At 33.6% G+C, this 26,645-nt stretch overlaps 2 protein-coding genes and 1 long non-coding RNA gene across 3 annotated transcripts; 2 read left to right on the forward strand and 1 right to left on the reverse strand.

Annotated features, from left to right (window-relative positions):
- The first annotated feature begins 292 nt into the window (after nt 1-292).
- Nucleotides 293-9,026, forward strand: LOC120577347 (uncharacterized). Its single transcript, XM_039828540.1, has 9 exons — nt 293-596; nt 798-1,352; nt 1,672-2,862; nt 3,020-3,369; nt 3,684-4,791; nt 4,877-5,236; nt 5,458-5,680; nt 6,104-7,160; nt 8,782-9,026. Exons 1-8 carry the CDS (start codon nt 465-467, stop codon nt 7,147-7,149), a joined length of 4,965 nt encoding a protein of 1,654 aa, XP_039684474.1. The 5' UTR covers nt 293-464; the 3' UTR covers nt 7,150-7,160; nt 8,782-9,026.
- Nucleotides 9,027-17,861: 8,835 nt separating this feature from the next.
- Nucleotides 17,862-18,563, reverse strand: LOC120577572 (uncharacterized mitochondrial protein AtMg00810-like). Its single transcript, XM_039829168.1, has one exon. It carries the CDS (start codon nt 18,561-18,563, stop codon nt 17,862-17,864), a length of 702 nt encoding a protein of 233 aa, XP_039685102.1.
- Nucleotides 18,564-21,653: 3,090 nt separating this feature from the next.
- On the forward strand, nt 21,654-22,590 carry LOC120577296 (uncharacterized). The gene is made up of 2 exons (XR_005643363.1): nt 21,654-22,370; nt 22,547-22,590. It is a non-coding gene; the product is annotated as an uncharacterized lncRNA (long non-coding RNA).
- The last annotated feature ends 4,055 nt before the right edge of the window (nt 22,591-26,645 follow it).

A 26,645-nucleotide genomic window follows, 5' to 3' on the forward strand; every position in this document is an offset into this window, starting at 1 on the left:
AATATTGAATGTTCATTGTTTAGTTTAGAAGAAGATAAGATGAAAATAAGGAATCCACGTGGACATTGGTTAGACGGAAATAAAGCCCAAAACAAAAAGAAACATGAAACTTGCAAAGGAATTATACTAAACGACGTAGTGCCACTTGATTTTCATTTCATGAAGAAAAAAACAAAAGCGAGACTCAGCATAGTACAAATTTTAATTCTATTCTTGTTTGTTAAGAAAGAAAGAATAACCATTACACACACACACACACACTTTTCTTCCCTCATTCAACAAATCATTTTCTCTCTCTTTCTATCACAGCACAAATCTACCATTCTCTCTCTCAACAAGTTGTTGAGTGAGTGTATGAGTGTAGTATCAACACAAATTTCTTTTCCACCATTTGTTACACATTTTCAAGTTTCAACTAAGTTCAGTGTTCTATAGACTCAAAACCTCTTCATATTCTGGACACAATGATCGGTTCAACTTCAATTTCAATGAAGAAGAAGAAGAGTACTATCAACCAAAGTGATGGAAATTTCATCAACACCATTTTTAATTGGTCTCTCCCTGATATTCTCAACAAAGATCTTTACAAGACAAAGGTTTCAACTCTATTCTGTTACTATATTTTATTACATTATCTTTCTTTTATTATTTGTTTTGCCATTACATTTTAAATAGATATTCTCAACCAAGATCTTTACAAGAAAAACGTTTCAAATCTATTCTGTTACTTTATCACATTATCTTTCTTTTATTTATTTTGCCATTACATTTTAATCGATTATTTTATTTTATTTTAGGTCGATTCTATCGGTTTATCGTTCGATTCTGCGGGGAAATATTTTCAGTCATTTTTGTATCCGTTATTGAATGAAACTCGAACTGAACTCTGTTCTTGTATGGAAGTTCTGTCAACTTTACCTTATGCTAAGGTGGTTACACTTAATCGTTTGAAGTCACCTTTATTTGGTAGGAGTCTCTATGAGGTTACAACTGATAACTGGAAAAACAGGTCACTAGGTCATGGAAAAGAGTTATACAAAACATCGCCCAGTGATCTTTTTATTTTGGTTGATTTTAAACCTGAAACTGTTAATGATCTGCAAAGGGATGGAAGCATACGAAGTTTTGCGTTGTCGGCTCAGGTTCTCAATGAGGAGAATGATAATGATACTGAACTTAAGTCTAATTTTAAATTCATTGCTTCTAAAGACATTGACATTGATGGAATGGGGCAAAAATCTTTGTTTATTATATTCTTGACGAATATAACCCCTATCAGAAGAATGTGGATCTCATTGCATATGGATGGAAATTCAAAGCTCATTCAGAAGATTTTATGTGCTAGTGATGCGGTAAGAGTTTTTTTTTTTTTTTTTTTTTTTTATGTTAAAGATTTGATTATATATTGTTTCAAAGTCTATAAGTATGATAATAGCTGTTCCCATCAAATAATTGTGGTGTTTACTCGTATTATACCTTAATATAACCACTGTCATAAAGTTCAAGTTTATTTGGTATTCACCATTACTTGTTTTAGTTATAACACTATTGTAGAAAGAAAGTGTATGTTGTTGGAAATAAACTTGCGGTGAATGACATTTTCTACTTTGCTGTTAATGAGTTTGTGGCTATTTCCAAGCGAACATAACTAATGGATGTATTCTGGTGCAGGTTGAGGAAAACTGTGATCACTGTCCACCAAAGACTGATGCTTTTAAGGATCATGAAGCATACAATAAGCTGTTATCCGAGTTCAATGAGTCGCAAAAGAAGGAAATTGGTGCCTGCCTTTCTTCCATTGGTTGCAATCATAAGTCTACCGTGGATCTTATTTGCAGTTCACCAGGAACCGAGAAAACAAAAATTTTGGTCACACTTCTTTGTGCTCTATTCAAAATGAACCGCAGGACTCTTGTTTGTGCTCCATCAACTGTTGCCATTAAGGAAGTGGCATCGGGTGGCTTGAGCATGGTGAGACAACTATTTCAGTTTTGTTACTTAGGAGACATGTTGTTATTTGGGAATCATGAGCAGCTTAATGTCGGTGAAGAGATTCAAGAGATATATTTGGACTATCGTGTCAAGCAGCTCATGTCGTGCTTCAACCCATCTAATGGTTGGAAATACTGTTTTACTTCAATGATTCATTTTCTTGAAAACTGTTTTACCCACTATCAGATGTCCATTCTCAATCAGAAAACAAAGGAGCAAGTTCAAACTAATGATAATAACTCTAATACGGCAAAAGATGACAGCCTTTCAGATTCTGATGTGAGGACGCACCAATCTTTTGTTGAGTTTTTCATAGAAAAGTTTCAGGCTATAGCACTGCCACTAAAAAAATATATTCACATCCTACGTACTCATATAGCAAGAAGCTTTATTATGGAACATAACTTGGATGTTTTGGCCGACCTTAATGTCTCTCTCGATTCATTTGAAGCTTTGGTGTCTGATGGTAATATTGTCTCTGAAAGACTGGAAGAGCTTTTCTATCCTCTAGAAACTCGAGACAGTTCTTCTGAGTCGGATGTTGTAAGTGCTGATGAACGCTCATTTCTCGAGAACATAACTAAATGCATATCTCTATTAAAATCCCTTCAAGTTTCACTTGGTAAACAGAAACTGCCAGATATTGTGACTGAAAAGTCAATCAGAGAGTTCTGTTTACAAACAGCGTCATTGATGTTGTCGACTGCTTCTGATTCTTTTATGCTGCATTCTCTTGATATCAAACCACTAGACATTGTAGTGATTGATGAAGCTGCACAGTTGAAGGAATGTGAGTCAATCATACCTCTACTACTTCCGGAAATAAACCATGCAGTTCTTATTGGAGATGAACATCAACAACCAAGCATAGTACGTATTCTAAAAACAATTACTTTAGTAAATTCAAGCATTTTCCCTAGGTCCCTCCTTTTTTTCTCATTAATAATGCCTAGAAAATAAGTTTTTTTTTTTCTTTTTTTTCTTTTCATTCCAATTGATACTAATGTTTGTTCTTGATCTATGTAAGGTTTCGTTAGAAGCTGATTTTGGAAGAAGCTTATTTCATAGGTTGAGACTACAAGGTCGCCATCCCAATCACCTCCTCAACGAACAGCATAGGATGCATTACATCAAAGATGTGAATCTTCCATTCCAAATTTCCGATGAACAAAACGATATAATCTTATCTGAAAGAAGTTCCTTTGTATTGGGGCGCTCTGGTACCGGGAAAACCACAATTCTCACTGCAAAGCTCTTAAAAAGGGAGAAGGCTCCTTTTTTCAGAGCTGATCAAGAGGAGGAGGCAGCTTGCTTGAGACAAATGTTTATAACCATGAGTCCAAAACTTTGCCACCATGTGATATACAAATTGAAAAGGTGCAAACCTCTACCTTACTCTATATATGCTAGCTTTACTTTTTCATACTTATGGTGAAAAAGCGTATTGTTTAAGCATACTGTTACTTTTTTAAAAGCGTGTGATCTAATGTTGTTAAAGTTCATATTTAGGAGTCTGTTCTACAGCTTGTAACAACAGTTAGCTACATATTTGAATTTAAATTTCAGTTCCTGTAACTTAGGACTGCAGTTGTTTTAAGTTAGGATAATAATCTATTCTCATTATTTTATGCTAGTTTCAATTCAGGGATTTGATCTGCATAGAATATTAATAGATTATGTTATACATGCAGATTCAGATGTGGTGAAAGCAAGTTTTTCGAGGATGAGACTGCTGCTTATGAATCATCATTGGCGCAGTTTGAAAATGTTCCAGATTCTCTCGTTGGTCTCTCTGTCGATTCATATCCTCTAGTGCTAACATTTAGAAAGTTTCTAATGATGTTTGATGGTTCGGTAGGGGGGGTTTCATTTTTTGAAAGATTCAATGATTTATTTGCCGGTGACGCTTTGAAGGAAAACATATGGGATAGGGAGGTAACTTTTGAAAGGTTTGATTTATCCTATTGGTCAACCTTCAACTATGGTGATAAAAAAAACCTGAACTCATCCCGTGTGTTCGCTGAAATCATGTCATACATAAAAGGAGGCATGGATACCATGGGTACAAATTTAAGCCAGGATGCTTACCTTGCATTATCCGAAAACCAAGGGTCGAGTTTAAGCAAAAAGCAAAGGAAGATCATATATCACATCTATCAACAGTATGAAAAGATGAAGATTCTTAGAAGAGAGTTTGATTTGGCAGATATTGTTGCTGACATCCATCTCCGCCTCAAAAGTAATATATATGAGGGTGACGCAATGCATTATGTATACATGGATGAAGTACAAGATTTTACCTTGAGTCAAATTGCCTTATTAAAGCACATCTGTCAAAATGTGGAAGAGGGTTTTACTTTTTGTGGTGACACTGCACAAACTATAACAAAGGGTGTTTATTTTAGGTTCCAGGATATCAAATCTTTCTTTTACAGTACCTTTCACAATGGAACCAATCCAGTGAAAACAAAAACACTTCAGTTGACTCAAAACTTTAGATCTCACGATGGAGTATTGAAATTGTCTCACACTGCTATCAATCTTCTCTATCACTTTTTTCCTGATTCTATTGATATTTTGAAGCCTGAGACCAGTTTGCTATGTGGGGAAGCTCCGGCTGTTCTTGATTGTGGAAACAGCAAAGATGCAATTGCAACTATTTTTGGCAAATCTGTTGGATTTGGAGCCGAGCAAGTAATTTTGGTACGAGATGATAGTGCTCGGAAGGAAATTTTGGCCTCTGTTAAAGAAAAAGCTATTGTTTTAACTATTTGGGAGTGCAAAGGACTTGAGTTCAAGGTAGCTTAAAATTCATTATACTGATTCACTTTTGTTTTGACATTTATGTTCATTTATTTTATTAGTCATCTGTGTTCTTTTGCAGGATGTGTTCTTGTACAACTTTTTTGGCTCTTCACCTTTGAAAGATGATTGGCGAGTGATTAAAGGATATAAGGAGAAACAGGATGCACTGGAACCTACAGAAACCAGTTCTTTTCCGACGTATAAAGATCCCAAACACAACATCTTGTGTTCTGAACTGAAACAGCTTTATGTAGCTATAACTCGTACAAGAGATAGGTTGTGGATATGTGAGAGCCCAAGTACAGAGAGTCATGCTAAACCAATGTTTGAGTTTTGGAAAACCAGAGATCTTATACAAGTCAAAAAACTGGATGATTCATTCATCCAGAGCATGACAGTTGCCAGTAATCCAAAAGAATGGAGGGCACGGGGCATGGAGGTTGTTTTTATAGTTGATTGTCCTATTCATTGTGCTTTCAGATTAATCAGTGTTACTTGTTATTATGCTTTATATTGCAAATAGTTGATACCATGCTTTATATTGCGAACAGTTTTAGATGTGTAGTTTTTACTGCTACAACAAAGCTTTTAGATGTGCCACTTTTGCCTCGTACACTTTTTTGCTCCAAATGATATATTATTTTGACTGTTTCTTTGCAGCTATATAATCACAAAATATATGAGATGGCAACAGTGTGTTTTCAAAGAGCAGGGGACAATTCTTGGGAAGAAAAGTCTAAAGCTGCTGGTGATAGGGTAAAATCAAACAGTTCCAGTTCAGAACCTAAGGAAGAAAATGTCGTTCCTAGGGAAGCTCAAGATATAGGAATGGCTGAGTCTTCTGCCCAGTGTTTGGTTGATTTGGAAGATCACGAAAGAGCTGGTATGAATTTCAACTTTGTCATCTATGTCTATAGTTTTATGTCATTTTTTAATGAATAAAAAATGAGAAAATCCAAATAGTAAATTTATGTTTAACCATACATCGTCTTGCATTGTGTTCATTTGCTGAGGTTACCTCAATTATATTTTGAACCTGCTCATGAATACTAAACGATGACGAAGGATCATTTCACTAATGAAGAAGATATAATAAAAGGTTCATTTCAATAATTGATACCTGGCTAGCTTCTATAGCCATTTTTTATACTGTCACTGTAATTTTATATGCATGATCTTCATCTTAAAAAAGTTAGAAAGATGAGGGGAATGTTACAATTATCCATTATCATCACATGTTTAATATATACTCCCTCTGTCCGTAAATATAAGCCAGCTCATAATTTCACTCCTTTCTTTTCTGCAGGGGACTCCAAAAAAAGGTTTGACAAAGAAACTTATTGTTTGGGTGGTTATCTCCCCCCCGATGCTGAAATGGGACCTATGATGAAGTGGGTTCAAGAAACCCACTTTTATGATTGTCGTGAATTACCAAAAGGGACAGTGGGCTTTGGAAATCAAATCGCAACTCATGCTAAACTGTCCCCTCATGGTAAAACCCAAGCCAAAGCCATGCAACAACTCGTCGATAACCTCCTCCCGATCGTTGCTTTGCTGAAACAACCATTTTGTCCAAAGAACAAACATTATTGCAACTCAATGAAGATTCTGAAAGAGAATAGCATTGGATGGAAATTTCTCAATAGCTTCACCGAAAGTCTTCCACAAAAGGGCTATGATGATTTTTACTCGGCCTTTGAAGATCTTGAGGAGAAGCTTGTTCATCTAACCGATACAACTATGTTAGGATTTCTACTGGACCAAATGTTGATGGATACAATGGCTTGGAGTGGAGTTGTGGTGTCCACAAAAATGAATTTGGTTGGATGGATCTGCTCCAAAGAACCAAACTACTTTCATATGCTTGCTCAATCCAGTCATCCACCATTGAAACTTATGTGGGTATGCGACTTATTGGAACGTCTTGTGATAAAGTTTTTCAACCCCAATGATCATTCCAGGCATAAGTTTCTCACTATCTTGTTGCTGCATGTGTTCTTTAAGAAAGATTCTAAACTGGTTCAGAAAGAAAAAGGTAAAGAGTTACCCTTTGATGACTATTTCAAGGAAAATTCTATCTTGGCGGCCGACATGAATTCTGAAGTGATCATCCTGAAACTGAGAGAGAACAGTTTAATCCTTCCACCAATGGAGCACGTAGTATCTGTTGATATGACAAGTTGTCCAACTCCAACCATAGAAAAGATATTGGAAGAAATCTATCCTGAAGCTGTAAAAGAAGTTGCAGAAAAAGCTGCAGAAGAAAGCACAAAAAAAGTTGCAAAAGAATCTGAGATACACAAAGGGAAGGAGAAGAAAAACAAATCCAATTCCAAGAAAAAAGGGAACTGAAGTACTGAATGGTACGTTTGTGTACACTCTTGGTACCCTTTTTTTATATTTGATGCATTTTAGCCTACTTTCAGTATTTGCATTTCTTTAGTACTGAATGGTATCTCTGTGTATACTCTTTGTAACAACCCAGTTATTAATATTTTTATTAACTGAGTACTCTTAAGTCATAGTTACACTAAGTGCAATTTAATTAGAAGATTATAAGAAAACAAAAAGCTGGGTTCTTCTGCAGAAGTTAAGGTGAGTTCTTATTTAGGTTTAATTTTTGGTAGAAATTAGAATTCTAAATTGACTAGATATGAAGAAATTGCATGAATTATAATTTCAGGAGTTCCTACCCAAATTTGAGAGGAATTCAAGTTTGACAGGTTGTTATGCAATTAATCGTGTGATAGAGATCAAAACTTTATTGATATGTTTGGTCTAGTTATTTATTCATAAGGATAAAGACATGTCTTGAAAAGTAACATGTAATGCAATTCTATGCCTCATTTTCATTTTTCTGGTTTTGAGAATTAGAAGAATGCTGCATATATTTGAGTATTTTCCAAGATAATGAAAGGTGAGGTTGTTAACATATTTATCCTTATGAGTGCTTTGGTATGTGGTTTAGTGCTCACCGCAGTTGTCTGCTCTATAGAGCTTCCCTGCATACATGTCAGTCAACTATTTTCTAAAGAAATTAACATGTTATTAATTTCTCGGTAACTTTATGTGTTGTTAGTCCTGAATTAATCATATAGTACAATCAGTTTTCAGTTTTGAATTAAGGGTTACCATTACCACTCAGTTGGTTTTGATGGTAATTATTATTTGAAACATTTTGGTTTCTATTTTGACATAATCTTGGCCTTTTAATTGTGCATATGATTGATTTATTTTTGTTGTTACTGTTTAGTGGTGTCTGATTTTATGATTGGCTGTGTTGAAATGTTAATATGATTAATGCCTAGCCTTTATTTCCTAATTGCCAAGTATTCATTGTCGGGTTTGTTGATAGAGAGATGTGGGAGAGGGAACAAAACTGAATAAATCTCAAACAGTGGAGAGACGGAGCGTCATGATTCCGAGAAAAATGGCTGCAATGTGGCGCGGGACACAGACAAAATTAGAGGCTGCACTTGCAGCACAATAAACCAAATCGTTTTCACGATCTTGGCTGTAATTTTGCTATTTCATGATCTTTGCTACGGTTAAGATCGCACGATCTCACGATTTGAATCGTGACTTTGATAACCTTGATAGTATGCACAAATTCAAGTTGACAATAAGCATTATTGTTTTATGTTTACCTCTTGCTTTTTGACAGTCTGTAATAGATTACAAGATTAGTGATTATTCTTGTTGAATGATTAATGTGAAAATGAATGTTTTGTATATTTTGGTATTTTATTTGCAGGGGTTTTAAAGTTGTTTTGCTTCTAAGATATATGGCCATCATATTGTTGTGTAAATGATATTATTTAATTCTTACACACACGCAACACATTCATTGAACAATTCATAACATTTATAGTGAAGTTCATTTCCATATATGTTGCCTTGTAATTTCTTAATATTTGAATTTTAATTGCACCTCATGCCTCAAAATAGACTTATAATGTCATATTCGAAATGTCTCTTTTTCAGGTTGGATGTGTTTGCTCGTTTCAATAGAAGGGTTATCACTGGCTGGCTGGAGCATTGCTGAAGATGACAGTGAAAAGGAGTAATAGTTCTAGGGTTGTGGAATTCCTAAGTTCATTTTGATTATTTTTTATGGAGTAAAACTAGATGTGGTGAAAAAACTATATGTTATGAATAGATATGCTAAACTTTTCGGTGGCTTTATTATTATATGTTATTTGTAGGAAAATACAATCTTCAAAGTCTGATATGTTTGTTTGACTTGTATGTTTCACTGTGTTATTCTTGTTCTACCAAAAAAAGCTAAGCTAGTTGATCGTTCTCATAAACAAGGAAAAGTCATATAGAGTAAAAAAGCTGTTGCTTCAAAGACATGACTGCCACATTCATGGTTCAGATTTTTTACATCCTTTTTTTTCCTTGAATTTAGATGGTAAAACTTTTAAATTTTATTTCGCGCCTGATTAGGATAGTGCTTGAAAATCAAAGTTTAGTTATGATGCAGGAAAAATTTATCTTGACAATGAATATTTTTTTCTTTCTTTTTTTCCTCAAGGGCATATTTAAGTGAGAGGTATTTAGTAAATCAGTGATATTTCTGCTTTCATTTGGCTTTTCTTATATGTCTTGGGTTGAGCCTTATGAGTAAGATACATTATTGTGACGAACCAAGAAATTGTACGAACACAATCAATTGTAACAAACTTGCAGTACCAGGGAATTGCAAAGACATTTTGATATAGTAGTTATTGTTGATTAATGCAGGCATTTTGATATAAATCTAGAATATTTTTGTAGCACATTTTAAGTGATTGGCATGCCATAATATTAATAAATATATTAGAAATTAGTGTCAGTTGAAAAACAGTTCTGTAAAACTGTTTTTGAACTATGCAAAACTGTTTCAAAATCGGAAAATTTGTTTAAAAAACTATCTTAACCAGTTTAGAACCAAAGAACCAGTTTTAAACCATTTTTTCAATCGGCTCAGTTTGAAATCACAGTTTTGTTCTCAAATTTAAAACCACGTCAGTTCAGAAATAAAAAATAAAAATATATGGTGTATCAAACCACAAAATCTGTTTGAATTGGGTTGAACATGAACAATCACTAATTGTGGGATGGTAGAGTATTATTTTTCTGAAAAAAATAAACTCTTATTATTTCTTGTACGAAAAAACCTTACTATTTGAATTTATATTTTAATTGGTTCTGCAGACTCTTTGTATTTTAAATTGATTCTTGCTAAATAGCAAATGAACTAACATAACATTTCAAAACCCACGCATCACATTAAAAATAAGGCTCAAGTATGTTTTTCGTTTCGCTTTTATAAAAATGATCACCATTAGTTCCTCTTCGTACTCTCTTGGGCATTTTTAGCTTTTTTTTTTCAGCTGAGATGAACCAAATGTGACCCATTGTTATCAGCACGAGCCAATTAGAAAGAGCATGTGTTACTATCAAACCACATTTGTAGGATGAAAATGGGAATATAGTTGATAGTTTATTAAAACACTGAACTTTGAATAAATGGAAAGTAATTTTCATTATTGAGTGATTAGAATAGTGAGGCGCATCTAAGTATATATACCATACATGTATTGTAACAGAAGTGGAAGATATATAGTTAAGCCTAACTAATGCAATAAGCTTTACAGTCACCACTAACTAATGCAAAAATTAAACTAGCACTAACTAGCATTTACATTAATATCTCCCCTCAAGTTGGACTATGGATAGAACATAAACCCAACTTGGACATGAAAGAAGAGAAAGCAGGATGTTGGAGTGGCTTAGTGAAGACATCAGCCAGTCGAGAGGTGCTTGGTATCGGTAGCAAATGAATGAGCTTTGATTGAATTTTCTCGCGAATCACATGGCAGTCCAGCTCAATGTGTTTACTCCTTTAATTTCATGAAAAGTAGGGTTGTGAGATAAGTAAATAGCGGACCTACTGTCACAAAAAAATGAAGCTGGATTTGAAAATGCTATCTTGAAAAATGTATTGTAACCATTGAAGTTCACAAGTTAATGAGGCCAATGCTTTATATTCGGCATGGAGACAGCATTTTGCTTCTTGGACTTCCAAGAAATTAAAGAAGAACCAAGTAACACACCAAATCTTGTAATAGACTTTCTAGTTTCAGGACACCTTGCCCAATCAGAATCTGGAAAAGCACTAATCTTCAAGGGACTAGAAGCAGAATAAAATATGCCTTTGGCTGGAGCAGATTTGAGATACTTAAGAATGCCCATGGCAGCATTGTAGTGAGGGACCAAAGGTTTAGAAACAAATTGACTTAAATGCTGAACGGAAAAACTGATGTCTGGTCGAGTATGTGTCAAATAAAGAAGCCTTCCTATAAGTCTTCTATAAGAAGAGGGGTCATCCAAAGGAGCACCATCGGTGCTAGAGAGCTTAGTAGTAGGATTAAAAGGAATATTGGAAGGTTTAGTTCCTAGTAGACCAGCATCTTGAAGAAGTTCAAGTGTATATTTTCTTTGATTGACAAAGATCCCAGTGTCAGATCTTGCAATTTCCAGACCTAAGAAATATCTCAGTTTTCCAACATCTTTAATCCTGAATTTCTGATCCAAAAACGCTTTGACAGCTTGTATCTCATGAATAGAGTCGCCGACGGGAATAATATCATCAACATACACCAATAGTGCAGTAAAACTAGTAGATGTAGACTTTATATATAGAGAATGATCAGATTGTGAGGGAGTATATCCCAAAGAAACTAAAGAGGAAGAAAGCTTGGAGTACCATTGCCTACTAGCTTGTTTCAAACCATAAATGGATTTGTGCAATTTACAAACTTTGTTGTGGTCCTTAATGTCAGGAAAACCAGGAGGTAAGGACATGTACACATCTTCATTTAAATCACCATGCAAGAAAGCGGTATTCACATCCAATTGTTCAAGATGCCACCCCTTAATGGAAGCCAAAGCTAATAAGACCCTAACAGTAGTGATTTTGGCAACTGGCCAAAAGGTATCAAAATAATCAACTCCTTCTAATTGAGAATACCCTTTAGCGACTAACCTAGCCTTGTAACGCTCAATAAAACCATTGGCATGGTATTTAAACTTATACACTCATTTGCAACCAATAGGAACTTTGCCATGGGGAAGATCAACTACAGACCATGTTTTGTTCTCATCAAGAGCAAGTAATTCAGCATTCATAGCATTCCACCAACACTCAAATTTAGATGCCTGGTTATAGGTTGTAGGTTCAACTATGGCTGAGATAGAACAACAAAATGCATGATAACCAGGGGCACAACTATTGTAAGATAGTACAGAAGAAAGGGGATAAACACTGTTAGAAGATATTGCAGAGTCTATACCTATAACATTGTTACAATGAAAATCTTCTAAATATACAGGACGAGTAACAACTCTAGAAGACTTCCTTAAAGGTGTAGGGTTAGGGCTAGATTCTGGTGTGGTAGTGGAATCATTGGAACTAGGTTCATGCATGACAGGAATGGGTAAAGAAGTAGGATCAGGGTCATCAAGAGTAGTATGATGCAAATTGGATGTAGAGGATGTAGAGTCCGTTTGCACAGAATTCGGCAAATACAAAGGAAAATCAGTTTCATAAAAAAAAACATTTCTTGAAACAAAAATTTCATGTGAATTTAAATCATAGAGAATATAGCCTTTAGTACCGTTTTTATATCCTAGGAATACAACTTTTCTAGCTCTAGAATCAAACTTGGTTCTATGAGCTTGCGAAGTGGTTGCATAACTCAAACAACCAAAAACCTTAAGATGAAAAAGAGAAGGAGGTTCTTTATGAAGAAATTCATAAGGGCACTTGAAATTAAGAAGAGGAGAAGGTAACCTATTAATGATATGAACAGCATGTTGAATGCAAAAATTCCACATTGTTAAAGGTACATGGGAGTGGAAAGAAAGACATCTAGCCACATTGAGAATGTGTTGATGCTTTCTTTCAACAACCCGATTTTGTTGAGGCGTCTCAACACAAGTCTTTTGATGGATGATTCCTTTGGAAAGGAAAAAAATCACCCATGGCAAATTCAGTGCCATTATCGGACCTAAGACATTTCAAAGTAGTATGAAACTGATTTTTAATATAGGCAACAAAGTGAATAAGACTCTTTCTGGTTTCATCTTTGGATTTGAGAAATATAACCCAAATAAATCTAGAATAATCATCTACAAGGGTTAAAAAATATTTATGGCCTTGTAATGAAATAGTAGAATAAGGACCCTATAAATCAGCATGTAAAATATCAAAAGGAGCATTAGACTTTGACAAACTATGAGGAAAAGGTAACTTTCTTTGTTTTCCAAAATGACAAGAATCACAAGAAGACATATTATTTTTGTAATTTAATTTAAAAGATTGACTATCACTACTACCTAGCTATAAAAGAGGATTTGAATCTTTTGCTTACATTAAATAGTATTTCTTTCTTGATGTCAAACAAAAAGGATCTCGTCGAAAAAACAACAAATAAGGCATTGCTTCCTGTTATAGAGATATTTGGTCTCTTGAGAAGACGAGACATGCAGAGAAATATTGATTTTTTTTTTTGAAGTACCAAAGTATCTTGTACCAAGAAAAAAAGCATCAAAGTATCTCTAATTAAAAAAAAACCTCAACCAAAATGACTTTAATTTAATTATTATAATTTAATAATTTAATTATTACATTTAATTAATTAAATTAATTCACAAAGAAAATACGATGTTGTGTTAGTACTTCATGTCAACGTGTCTCTCTCACTCACTCGGGATATAGCCACTTCTCACTTTCAAACCTTTCTATTGAAGAATAAAGTGATAGAAGAAGAAAATAAAACAGAAAACACACACAGTTTAAAAAACTTGTAGTGCAAGCTATCTTGCAAAACTATTAACGCTAAACATACTACTACCTCCGTTCCGTTCTTAATTATAAGAACATTTTGAAAATATTTTTTATCCTTTTTAATAAGGCCCCTTTGGTATTTTCAATTATATTAATTATTTCTTTACCACTATACCCCTATTTATTTTGCATATTTTTCTTCAATCAACAATAAATATTAAAACATAAATTAACTTTCTCTCTTAGAGATAAAATTTTAAAAACAATAGAAATTATAAACAAATTAAATATATTATCAATTTTTTTAATTCCCGTGATTTTGACAAAACGGTCCTATAATTAGGGACGAAGGTAGTATTATTTTTTTTTTTTAAAGTGTTTACGCTAAACATACTTAAATCAACAACTCAACAAGTTGGTTATAATAATTTAATGAGTTAGTTAGAATTATTTTTTTTGAACATTTTATCTAGTGGCGGAGCCACACACAAGGTTGTGTGGCTCCTGCCAGCACTACTTTCATATATACATACTACATATGAATATATTGATGTTCAAACCCCCATCCACTACGACGAAACCAACCCTTTCTCTCTTTCATATTTTATCAATGCTATTGATAAGCACTACTTGATATATTAATTAATTTATAAGATAATTCCTACAAAATAAGTGATGCTATTTCTTAGGTGATAAGTGTAACACATGATGACTAATGACTACGTGTTATTCAATTTAAAAAAATAGGAGTATACTTCTCATAATTAGTTGAGAAAAATGCTACACGTTAAGGTTATAGTTCCATATTTATCGGATAAAAAACAAGTCTATTACTTATATTATATTATACGATGAGGATTCAATTACTCATGCAACCATTAAAAATGGTAGCTATTCAAATGTTATTCATGATGAATGCACAAACGTACGATAATAATGATAATAATAATAAAAATTGTAGTACTTTTGCGATCCTTCAGGGATGTATATTCATTAAATGAGCTCTACAAGAACTATGTATTAAGTTTGATAAATTATTTGTGCAATCCTTCAAGGATGCATCATGATTGAATTCATCAAGAATACATTAATAAAAAATTGATTTTTAAGTGATCCATCAGGGATGCACTAGTATTGAATTCTTCATGAATTCATTAAAAATAAATTTGTATGTGCAATCCTTCAAGGATGCATTAAAACTACTGTTGAATTCTTTAGGAATTCATTAAGAAAATTTTGTATTAGTACTACCGTTGAATTCTTCAGAAATTCATTAAGAAAATTATGTATGTGCAATCCTTCCGGGATGCATTAGTATTGAATTCTTCAAGAATTCATTAGAGTTTCTTTATTTACTTTTAAGCGGTTCTTCAAGTATGCATGAATGTTGAATTAAAATAAATAAACACTATAATTTGCATAACAAACATTGTGTGTATCTATAAGGTACTGATTCCATTTGATGGAATTATAGCAGTCACCTATAATCATCGATACAAGAGTATATACACAACTACATGATATCCAAGGAAAAAAAACTATTAATTAGTGAAATATATTATATGAATACCATTTTAGTGATTAGAGCATGCTGATAACGTGTTATGAATACAAGTAAATATAGATGATAATAATAGAGAGAATGTGAAGAAGAGAATAAGGAGCAGTATTCTTATTCACTGATGTATTCATCAATGTTACAAATGAGCTCTATTTATAGGAAAATAGAGTAGCTTATGAACTAAGCCCAATAACCTATTAGTATGGCACATTAACCTATTTGCTATTTGGACATCCACTATTAATATTTATAACAGTAAGTTTTTTTTTTTTACTCCATCCGTCCCAAATTGTATGTCACTTTAGAAAAAATATTTGTCCCAAATTGTATGTCACTTTACAATACCAATGAAACATTAATGTTACTTTTCCTATTATAACCTTAACTATTTATTACTCTCTCTTCTTTCAAGTCTTTTATTTATCTTTCTCATATGACAATTTTGTAAAACAACTCATAATATCTCTTTTCCATACAATATTAATTACATTTCTTAATATGTGTGAAATGCCTAAAACGTCATACAATTTGGAACGGAGGGAATAATAAATAAACAAAGCCCCCACATATCACACACAGCCACCTCACCCATCCGAAATTCTTTCTCTTCCCACTGAACAAAACAACGCCCTTCATCCTTGTTTTATGTGATAAAAAAATCAACCACGTCAACTTTTCTTTCAAATAATTTCATTTTCATTCCCTTACTGTTTCATTCTTGTCTCTCTAATATCTTAAGACGTAAACTCTTTTATAATTGTAATTTTAAATTTATGATTTTAACCTTATTTATTTTATTATTTGTTTATTATTGTAATGATAGTTAACATCTATTATTAATATTTTATCAAGTAATCTAGTGGTTAGAGCTCACACATCTTAATAAATGTAAAGAAGTAGGGTGTACACGATTCAAACCTCAACCCCTGACTATAATATTATTAGCTTTCTGATATTGAATTTATGTTGATAGTTTATACTTTATTGTTATGATTTAATAAGTGCTTGTTTAGAATTATTCAACGATCTTAAACTTTACTGCTATTTTATTGCTTTAAGTCTTTATGTTGATGTTTTTATGTCCTTTTTATGATTGATTTCCTATGATTTTTATGTGCTCATGAGTAGTGTTTATAGGATAGTTATAAAAAATAGTAGAATATGGAGAAATATTTCAAAAAAGTCAAGTTTAGAGCAATCATCACCGATTAATCCTCAAGCATCTGATGAATGTGGAAGTATAAAATTGACCCATCTTTAAAAAAAAAGATTTTTAGAATTGGATTTGGAAAAGCTATCCGGTGATTATGGGTTGAGGCAAGACTTTCAGATTATCATCCAAGTGATGGAGAAAAAAAATTAGGAGATACTATTTTCAAATGGGCCCTTTTCAAATGAGAAAATCATGCAATATTTTTTTTTTTTTTTGGATTATCATTCAATATTTTTTAAAAAGTGGCAAATCATAGAGAAAATTTGTGCCTCCATTAGTTAAATTTTTTGGCTCTGCTACTGATTTTATCCAATAATTTTTTTTAGGTTTTTACTTTTTAATTTAATTTAATTATGATTTTAGTTTTTAAAAGAATGTTTATTAAAAAAAATGTCAGATAGAAATAAAAGGAAACAAAAACAAACCAACATAGCATTCCAAATAGAATAAAGATTGGTAGAAGACACCATTGATGTGTATATCTCTTTATAACATTTTGAAAAATTTCAGTTAATCAAATATATGGTCTGTATGGCCACATCTTTTCAATTGTGTGACCACATTTAGAAGCTGAAAAATGTGGTCACGCAACTAAAATGCGCGTGACCACTATTTTACAGGGACAAAATCAAGATTATTTTTTTTACAGGGACTAAAATCGAAATTCGCTAATATTACATGGACCAAAAGCAGTATTAGCCCTATAATTTTTAAACAATCCAAACAAAAAAAAAAAGTCTAAATTTTCTATCAGGATAACTTATCATGATTTCAGCAAATTTACCTTATATGAAACATGCGCACACATAAAATAATATGTCAACTCTCTTATACTTAAGAGTTTTGTATGATTCACGCTCGAAAAAAAGTTGTTACAAAAGTTTTTTTTTGTCCTTATAACTGTTAGACTCAAAGAAACTAAGAAATGAGGGATATTTAAACTCAGAGAGACTAAGAGAAATGAGGGTCAAAATTGTGTCCCTCTTCATTCTGATTTCTCATATAAATACAATGCAATTACAAGCTTTCAAGTTGACTTTCAACCCACTAAATTAGCTAAACTGCCATATATACATTTACAGCTAATTATGCTAATTGATAGAATGATTATTTGACTATTTACAAATAAATGTGCAATCTTATAAAATTTGATTTGCCATTAATTCCATTGACATCCCCCCTCAAATTGATGCTGGTAAATCTACAAGCATCAATTTGCCAAGTAGAAAATTGTGCCGCTGACGTGTCAAACTTTTAGTGAAAATGTCTGTTGTTTGAACAGATGTTGAGACATGTGGTAGATTGATGATTCTTCGATCATAGGCTTCTCGAATAGAATGACAATCAACCTCGATGTGTTTCGTCCGTTCATGGTAAACTAGATTTGCTGCAATCTGAATGGCACTAGTGTTGTCAGCATGCAGCGGAGTCGGTTGTTCTTGAGAGAATCCAAGTTATGTTAGAAGTCCACGCAACCATATTATTTCAGAACAAGCAGCAGACATTGCGCGGTATTCTGCTTCAGTGGATGATTTTGAGACTGAATCTTGTTTCTTACATTTCCATGAAATAGGAGCATTTCCTAGGAACATACACCAGCCAGTAGTAGATTTTCTTGTGTCTGGACAGCCTGCCCAATCGGCATCACTATATGCTTGGAGTTTAATTGATGAACCAACAGGAAAAAATAAACCACGCTTTGGGGTGCCAAGGAGGTATCTAATGATCCGTTGTACTGCTGAAAGATGAAAATGTCGTGGAGCTTGCATGAACTTACTAACTGTGTGTACATCAAAAGAAATATATGGGCGAGTGATAGTTACATAGATGAGACTTCCCACCAGTTTGCGATATTGAGTGGGATCATCAAGGTGGTCACCTTCATCTCTTCTATATTTAACATTAACTTCCATGGGAGTGTCAACATGGGTTGCATTTGTGAGACCAGCTAGCTGGACCAAGTCTTGAATATACTTTTGTTGATTTAGAAAAACACCTTCATGATGATAATGCACCTCTAAACCCCAGAAATAAGTGAGACGGCCCAACTCTTTCATATGAAAAGTTGAGTGCAACAGATTTTTGATCCTAGAAATAGCATCTTGATCAGAACCAGTCACAACAATGTCATCCACGTAAACAACCAGCACCACCATGCCTTTAGGAGTTCTTTGTAGGAAAAGAGATGGATCATACTGACTTTAACTAAATTCAAAACCAATTAGTGTCGATCGAAACTTTTCAAACCATACTCTTGGTGCCTATTTCAATCCATACAAAGATCGTTTTAGTTTGCAAACAATATTAGGTGAAGGTGTAGGCATACCATTAGGAAGTTTGATGTAAACTTCCTCCTGAAGGTCACCGTGAAGAAATGCGTTTTTGACATCCATTTGATGTAACGGCCAAGCTTGTGACGCAGCAATAGCAAGAATAGTGCGCACGGTTGTCATCTTGGCAACCGGAGCAAACGTCTCATCATAGTCTAGTCCATATTCTTGCTTATTTCCAAGCACAACTAAACGAGCCTTGTAACGATATATAGATCCATCCGAGCGCAGCTTTATAGAGAACACAAACTTGCTGCCTAAAGGTTTAACAGATGAGGAACATGGCACTATATCCCATGTTTGATTTTCTTCTAAGGCAAGAAGTTTAGATTCTATAGCTTTCTGCCAACAATCATTCTCCATGGCCTGTTTATAAGAGGAAGGAATAGGAATAGAAGATAATGTTGCTGTCATGCAATTGATATACCTTTCTGGGGGATTGCTTTGGCGTGAGCTGCGTCGTAGAGGAGCTGGTTCTGGTTCTTCTACTGGATCAGCAACCAAGGAATTATCTTTAGGGGGCCCATGAGTGGCAGTACTACGTCTTTTGTAGGTCAAGAGAGGTTTAGATGATTGTTGATCTGAATGAGAGTTAGAAAACATTGGTAAAACAGAAACTAGAGAAGAGACAAGGTCATGATGTGATGCAAAAAAATATTTATTTTCTTGGAATATGACATTTCTAGACACCCGAATCCTACGAAGGTTAGGATCATAACATAAAAAACCCTTTTGATTATGAGAGTATCCGAGAAAAGCACATTCAACAGATTGTGCGGTGAGCTTAGTGCGTTCTTGTGGAGGAAGGTGGACATAACACACACAACCGAAGACACGTAGAGTGGAGTAATTTGGTGGGTGACCATATAACCGAGTGAAAGGGGATTCATTACCTATTGATGGAGATGACATTCTGTTTATAAGATGAACAGCAGTGGAAATAGCTTCACACCAAAACCGTGAAGGCACGTGAGACTCTAACAAAACTGTGCGAACAAATTTGAAAGTGGAAAAGACTTCATCTTATGATCGCAAAAAATAGACCCATGTGAAACGACTATAATCATCAATAAAAGTTACAAAATATTTGTAATGAGAATGAGATATAACTGGTGCCACGCCCCAAACATCACTATGGATTATATCAAAAGGTTGTGTTACATTAGACTGATGTGTTGGAAATGGCAAAATTTTACTTTTACCAAGCTTACAAGGAATACAATCAAAATGAACAGAATTAAGTGATGGAGTGTGTTTATTTCCAAGAAAATTAGATTTTAGCAACTCATGAAGTACATTTGCGTTTGGATGTCCAAGACGCTTATGCCACACTTGGTGATCAACAATAGCAGAATTACAAGAAAGTAAAGGCAAAGAAAGACTTTGAGGTAATGAAAACTGGATTGGGAAAAGACGTCCAACTTTAGGCCCCTTCGCGATTATCTTCCCTGTTTGTTGATCCTGCACAAGACAACCAGATTGTGAGAACTGTACTTGAAAGTCATTCTCGACTAATTGACCAACCGAAATGAGATTACTAGTGAGACCAGGAGAGACAAAAACATTTGTTAGAGATGAAGAAATATCACCGGTGGCTGTGATAGGTAATTGATTTCCATCAGCAGTATGTATCTTGAGATTTCCAAAATATTTTTTTATATTAGTAAGAAATTGGGCATTGCTGGTCATGTGATTGGAAGCCCCCGAATCAAAGTACCATGAGGAAGAGGATTTATCTGAGATTCCTAGAGCAGAGAAGGCTGAAATGATCATTTGTTGAACCATTTCAGGGGTCACTGATGAAGCAGTAGGAACATTTTGCTGAACCGGTGCTGGATTGACCGAGTTGCTAGGAATAGATGAATCAACCGAGGTTGTAAAGGCTGTGACATTTCTCCTTGGTGGCCTTATTGGGCATTCCTTCAGAACATGTCCGTCTTTTTTGCAGTATTTGCAGACTTTGTCTGGACAGTTTGAAGCATAATGTCCCAATTTCTTGCAACAGAAACATTGAACAGCACTCATTTCATGACTTCTTGTCTTTCCTCGTGCCACATAAGCCACTGGAACAGTATACACTTTTTGATCTTCAATGATGGACTGTGTCAGCAGATGTTGTTCTTCACGTAACAGATCATTGAAACATGCATCCAATGATGGTACAGGGTTTCTATGCATGAGATTGGACCGAATACCTTCAAATTCAGATCTCAATTTCATAAGAAATTGATCTCGCTTGGTAGTTTCATGAACAGATTGTACAGAACTTAAACCTTCAGAAGTTAAGTCTGCATAAACTATCTCAGTATATTCAGCCCAAAGATTCATGAATTGAGAGTAAAATTCAGAGATGGAGAGACTATCCTGTTTAAATAAAGCTATGTCGTGTTCAAGCTGGAATCTTCGAGCGGTGTTGTTCTGATTGTAGACTTTCTTCAAGTAATCCCACATTGTGGCTGCTGTTTTGTAAGGTCGGAGATTCAGGACAATGTTTGGATCAACAGAACCTAGGACCCAGGACATGACTTGAGCATCTTTGACTACCCATTTGGCATGTGTAACCTTATCTTTCTCTTTGTCAGGAACTGGAGTGCTGCCATCAACATGACCCCACAAATCTTTTCCCGTGACAAATATCTCGAAATGGAATGCCCAAGTTGAGTAGTTTTTGCCATTAAGGCGAACCACCAAGATTTCATGCTTTTCGGTAGACATGTGACTATGAAAATAGGTATTGAGCAAGAATGAGAGGTTAATCTGGACTGGGAAACGAATAACCGAGACACAAAAGTGAAAAGAAAAGAAAAACAGACTAGGTTCTTGGATTGTAACCTAGGCTGATACCATGTTAGACTCAAAGAAACTAAGAAATGAGGGATGTTTATAAAACTCAAAGAGACTAAGAGAAATGAGGGTCAAAACTGTGTCCCTCTTCATTCTGATTTCTCATATAAATACAATGCAATTACAAGCTTTCAAGTTGACTTTCAACCCACTAAATTAGCTAAACTGACATATATACATTTACATCTAATTATGCTAATTGATAGAATGATTATTTGACTATTTACAAATAAATGTGCAATCTTATAAAATTTGATTTGCCATTTATTCCATTGACAATAACAACATCTTATTTTGGTAAGTTTATAACATTGTAAACTTAATTATTTGGCAGATTATAACAAACGGAATATACCCAAGCATTGAACACCGAGCAACAGTGAACATAAAAATGGAAAGACTTTCTATAGCTACATTTTACAGTCCTGGTTGGGAAGTAATTTTAAGGCCAGCACCAATCCTCGTGACTCCAAAAACACCAGCACTATTCAAAACATCTATTCTGGTGTCGCACTTGTATTCCGAAGAAGGAACTATTAATGGAAATAACATCCTATATTCTGGTTCCCTCAGTCCAAGAGCTAGCAAAGGAACCGTTGACCAAAGTTCCAGATCGATATGTTCTTCAAGATCAAGAAACTATTAATTAAGTACTATCTAACACTACCTCTTTTCCTCAAGTTCCTGTCATTGACCTTGCAAAATTGTTGTCCCAAGATATCAATCTCAAGAGACATGAGCTAGAGAAGCGACACTATATATGCTTGCAAAGAATGGGGTTTCTTTCAGGTTTGATTTCATATTTTTTGTATACTATTAGGTAATACTTAATTAATATCTTGTCAAATTATTCACTTAACTTATAAGTAAGATGAGATGTAAATAAATGTGCGTACTACATATTTGTTGATGTTTATGTATTGTTTTTGACTACTAGTTATGTTTAATAATAAAAATGATTGTAGCTGGTTAATCATGGAATAAGTACTTCCTTGGTGGAAGATATGAAGAGAGGAGCTAAAACTTTGTTTGAACTTTCAATGGAAGAAAAGAAGAAGCTATGGCAGAGAGAAGGGGACTTTGAGGGATTTGGTCAGGCCTTTATTTTATCTGAAGAACATAAATTAGAATGGATATGTACCTAATCATTCAATCATGCAATGTCATGACATTTTTTTATTAATTTATGCATAAGTTAAATAGTATTTTAAATAAATTTTGCTTACGAGTACCCATATCCAACCAAACTTGAGAGTATTAAAACTCTCCTCAATTAAAATAACAAAAAGATAAATATGTAACTCGTATTCAACTGGCAACAATTAATTAACCGTCAAATTCGTAAATATAATGATGTCTCGAGTTTTCATTTGTGACCAACTTTTGATAATTTTAATAAACGATCCACTCTTCTAAGTAACGATCCACCGACTTGATCGCAACAAAAATCACTTTACATACTCCCTACGTTACTAATTATAAGAACTTTTTGATAAATTGAGATCCACAAAACCAAAATTTAAAAAATGGCCTAAGTTGACAAAATGAAATGGCTAATTTTATAACGGAATACTTATATATATATATATATATATATATATATATGTATATATATATGATCTTGCTAACCATTGATGGTTAAGGAAGCCAAAAGTAGCATGTTTGCATTAGTCTCAACATTATTTTAACATTTAAAAAGTTAAATTTATCACTTTTCACCATTTTCTAATGTTATATTTTTATTTTTATCCTCTTATCCAATGCCCCAAAAGCGATGGTTAACTATATATATATATATATATATATATATATATATATATATATATATATATATATATATATATATATGGCAGGCTGTGTTGTGTAGTGGATAAACTAAATAAGTTGTTGATTTTTGTTTTGTTTTGTTACAACGGAATTTGTTTGTTTGTTAATGATAGCCTACCTTTTCATATTCACTTTTTGGGGAGATAATTGTAATTTAATTTAAAAGATTGACTATCACTACTACCTAGCTATAAAAGAGGATTTGAATCTTTTGCTTACATTAAATAGTATTTCTTTCTTGATGTCAAACAAAAAGGATCTCGTCGAAAAAACAACAAATAAGGCATTGCTTCCTGTTATAGAGATATTTGGTCTCTTGAGAAGACGAGACATGCAGAGAAATATTGATTTTTTTTTTTTGAAGTACCAAAGTATCTTGTACCAAGAAAAAAGCATCAAAGTATCTCTAATTAAAAAAAACTTCAACCAAAATGACTTTAATTTAATTATTATAATTTAATAATTTAATTATTACATTTAATTAATGAGGAGGGCACAATGCGACCTTTTCGGCCCGTGCACTCCCTGTCGGTCTCCCTCCCTGCCCTAAGTCCGTCAAGCCTCTCAGACATATCTACACAACATTTTAAAAAGTAAAAAAATCAATGATTTTTGTCATAGTGACATTGTGCAAACTACCACATTTCAGACATAACAGTTAAATTTCAGCAGTGTCATTTCAATCTATAAACTACCACATTGAACTAACTCACTATAATCGACCTTAACAATTCAATTTATAACTAATTTCATCATTAACAATATAAAAAACAAACAAATTTTCATTGAGACATTTTATCAAACACCTAAATTGCAACTTTCAATCAACATAAAATCTAATGACATTTTTTTTAATTAATTTATGCACAAGTTAAATCGTATTTTGAATGAATTTTGCGAGTACTAATATCCAATGAAACTCAAGAGTATCTAAAAACTCTACTTAATTAAAATAACGAAAAGATAAATATGTAACTTGTATTTAACTGGCAACAATTAATTAACCGTCAAATTCGTAAATATAAATACGTCACAAGTTTTCATTTCTGACCAACTTTTGGTAATTTTAATTAACAATCCACTTTTCTAAGTAACGATCCACCCACTTGATCGTAGGTTAAACTCTTGTTGTTGTTAGTGTGAAAATCTCTTTAGTTGATAATAACTAATAAGTAATTTATTTAAGATGTTGGTAGGACCAAATGTCTAATTTAGCCTATATATAACTCCTTTCTAGACACATATAGTGTAACATTTTCCACTTCAAGTATCATTTAACAATCAAATTAACACATATTTGTGTGTGTATTGTATGCCCAATTGTGCCCTCTGTCCAGGAAATAGTAAAGGAGCCATTGACTAGAGTCCCAGAGCGTTATGTTCGTCCTCACCATGACCGTCCAATAATATCTACAACAACACCTTTGCTTGAATTGGATAAGCTACACCCTGCCTGTAAAGAATGGGGCTTTTCTCAGGTTTGTCAATTATATCCAGACTAGAGAAAACATAATTATTTATTCATAGTTCATAAGAGTTTGATAAATACAAGTCCTCATATAGTTGCATATAAAAGTATACACCTTTTTTTTTTTTTTTTTATGTTTTATAAAGTTTAGCGACGAAACTCACACATAAACGTTGATAATATGGGAATTGCAGATTCAAATCCACACCTCACCGTATCATATATCCTTGTAGCAATAGACCTTAGTCCCTATTCGGTATAACGTCCCTTCGAAATTTAAAAAGGTCTTAAAAACATAGTTCCTTCGATAATGTATATCCCTTCAGAATAAATAGTACTTTTAAGATCATAGTCCCTTTTGGAACAATAATGTCATGTCGGAATTAAGAATGATCGTAACAGTATATAAATATCCTTTCAATATTTTTCTTCTTAAGGAGAAATAAAAAAGTCGAAATAGTGGTATCACCATATTTGAGTGGTCGTAGTGTCATATTGATATTTTGGATAACTTAAAGTTAGAATGGTGGCAACACCATATTTAATATTTGAGTAGTCTCAGCACCATGATAACCCGGGGTGTTCAAAATCGAACCAACCCAATAGAAAAACCGCAAATCGAACCAACCCAAACCGAAACCGCAAAAAACCGCACTTGGTTCGGATGAGTTCGGATGACTTTTAGACTGAACCGCGCGGTTCGGTTCGGTTTGCGGTTTGCATCTCAGCAACCAAACCAAACCAAACCAAACCGCAAAAATACTCAATGTTATTAAACTAAGTAAGTACTGTACTAGCCCAATACCAAAGTGAACCCAAGCCCAAGCCCAACACTATCCAGCTATTATTTTGGTACTGTAATGTTATTTTAGATAAATAACTTTTATTGATATTGTAATGCTATTTTGGAACTTCAAGTTCTTTTTTTGAATAATTAAAATTGTTTGGTACTAGTTGGCAATATTAGAGTTAATGTAATTTTTTTATTTATCTCGCGATTAACCGCATCAACTGAACCAATCCAAACCCCATTGGTTTGGTTTGGTTTGGTTTGGATGACTTTTTAAAAATCAACCGAACCAAACCAAACCGCATGCTTTTCTCTCTCGCAATTTGGATGATTATTATGCTTGAATCCGAACCAAACCGCACCGCGAACACCCCTAATGATAACAATACCATATTAAAGTGGTTTCAGTAATAAAGAGTGATCTTAATACCATATATGATGGTGTAAATCTTGAACGGTTTTCTACAGTGAAGTAGTTAACCGCACAGTTGTAGCTGAGCTTGTTTTATCCTGGAGGCGGCGTGGTTGATAGTCTGCCTTGCACAACTTTGGGCAGTGCCACAAAACGTCTTAAAAAGATCGACATGGTCGTGAATCAATCTAGTAACAACTTCGGTATATATTCTTTTTCGAGAAAAGAATTTGGAAATCCAAATACAACATTTTGAAAATCCAAAAACAGCATATTATCTCGAAGGATGTTGTATCATCATCATGTTGGGTTTAAATTAAATTCACAAAAGTTTGCCAAAAATGTTGGCATTGAAATGTCTTATACTTGGTGTAAAATTTTGCTAGTCTCGTTCTTTTTCATTCAATCATTCTTTCGATAAATCGTACAATATTTTTAAAACTAAAAAATAGGGAAATCAATCTTTTCAAAGAAAAAATTTAAAATAGGGAAATCAATCTTTCTTTCGATACAAATGCCCCAAAATCGGGAGATCAATCTTTTCAAAAAAAAAAAAAAGGAAAATCA

The sequence above is a fragment of the Medicago truncatula genome, chromosome 8 (genome assembly GCF_003473485.1).
Source record: "Medicago truncatula cultivar Jemalong A17 chromosome 8, MtrunA17r5.0-ANR, whole genome shotgun sequence".
Lineage (NCBI taxonomy): Eukaryota > Viridiplantae > Streptophyta > Magnoliopsida > Fabales > Fabaceae > Medicago > Medicago truncatula.

What these genes read in the sequence shown, in the direction of transcription:
- LOC120577347 (XM_039828540.1), top strand. Translation starts at nt 465, where the DNA reads ATGATCGGTTCAACTTCAATTTCAATGAAGAAGAAGAAGAGTACTATC. An exon ending in AACATCAACAACCAAGCATA is followed by an intron (nt 2,863 to 3,019) that starts GTACGTATTCTA and finishes GATCTATGTAAG; the next exon opens with GTTTCGTTAGAAGCTGATTT. An exon ending in GTGATATACAAATTGAAAAG is followed by an intron (nt 3,370 to 3,683) that starts GTGCAAACCTCT and finishes TTATACATGCAG; the next exon opens with ATTCAGATGTGGTGAAAGCA.
- LOC120577572 (XM_039829168.1), bottom strand. Translation starts at nt 18,563, where the DNA reads ATGGTGGTGCTGGTTGTTTACGTGGATGACATTGTTGTGACTGGTTCT.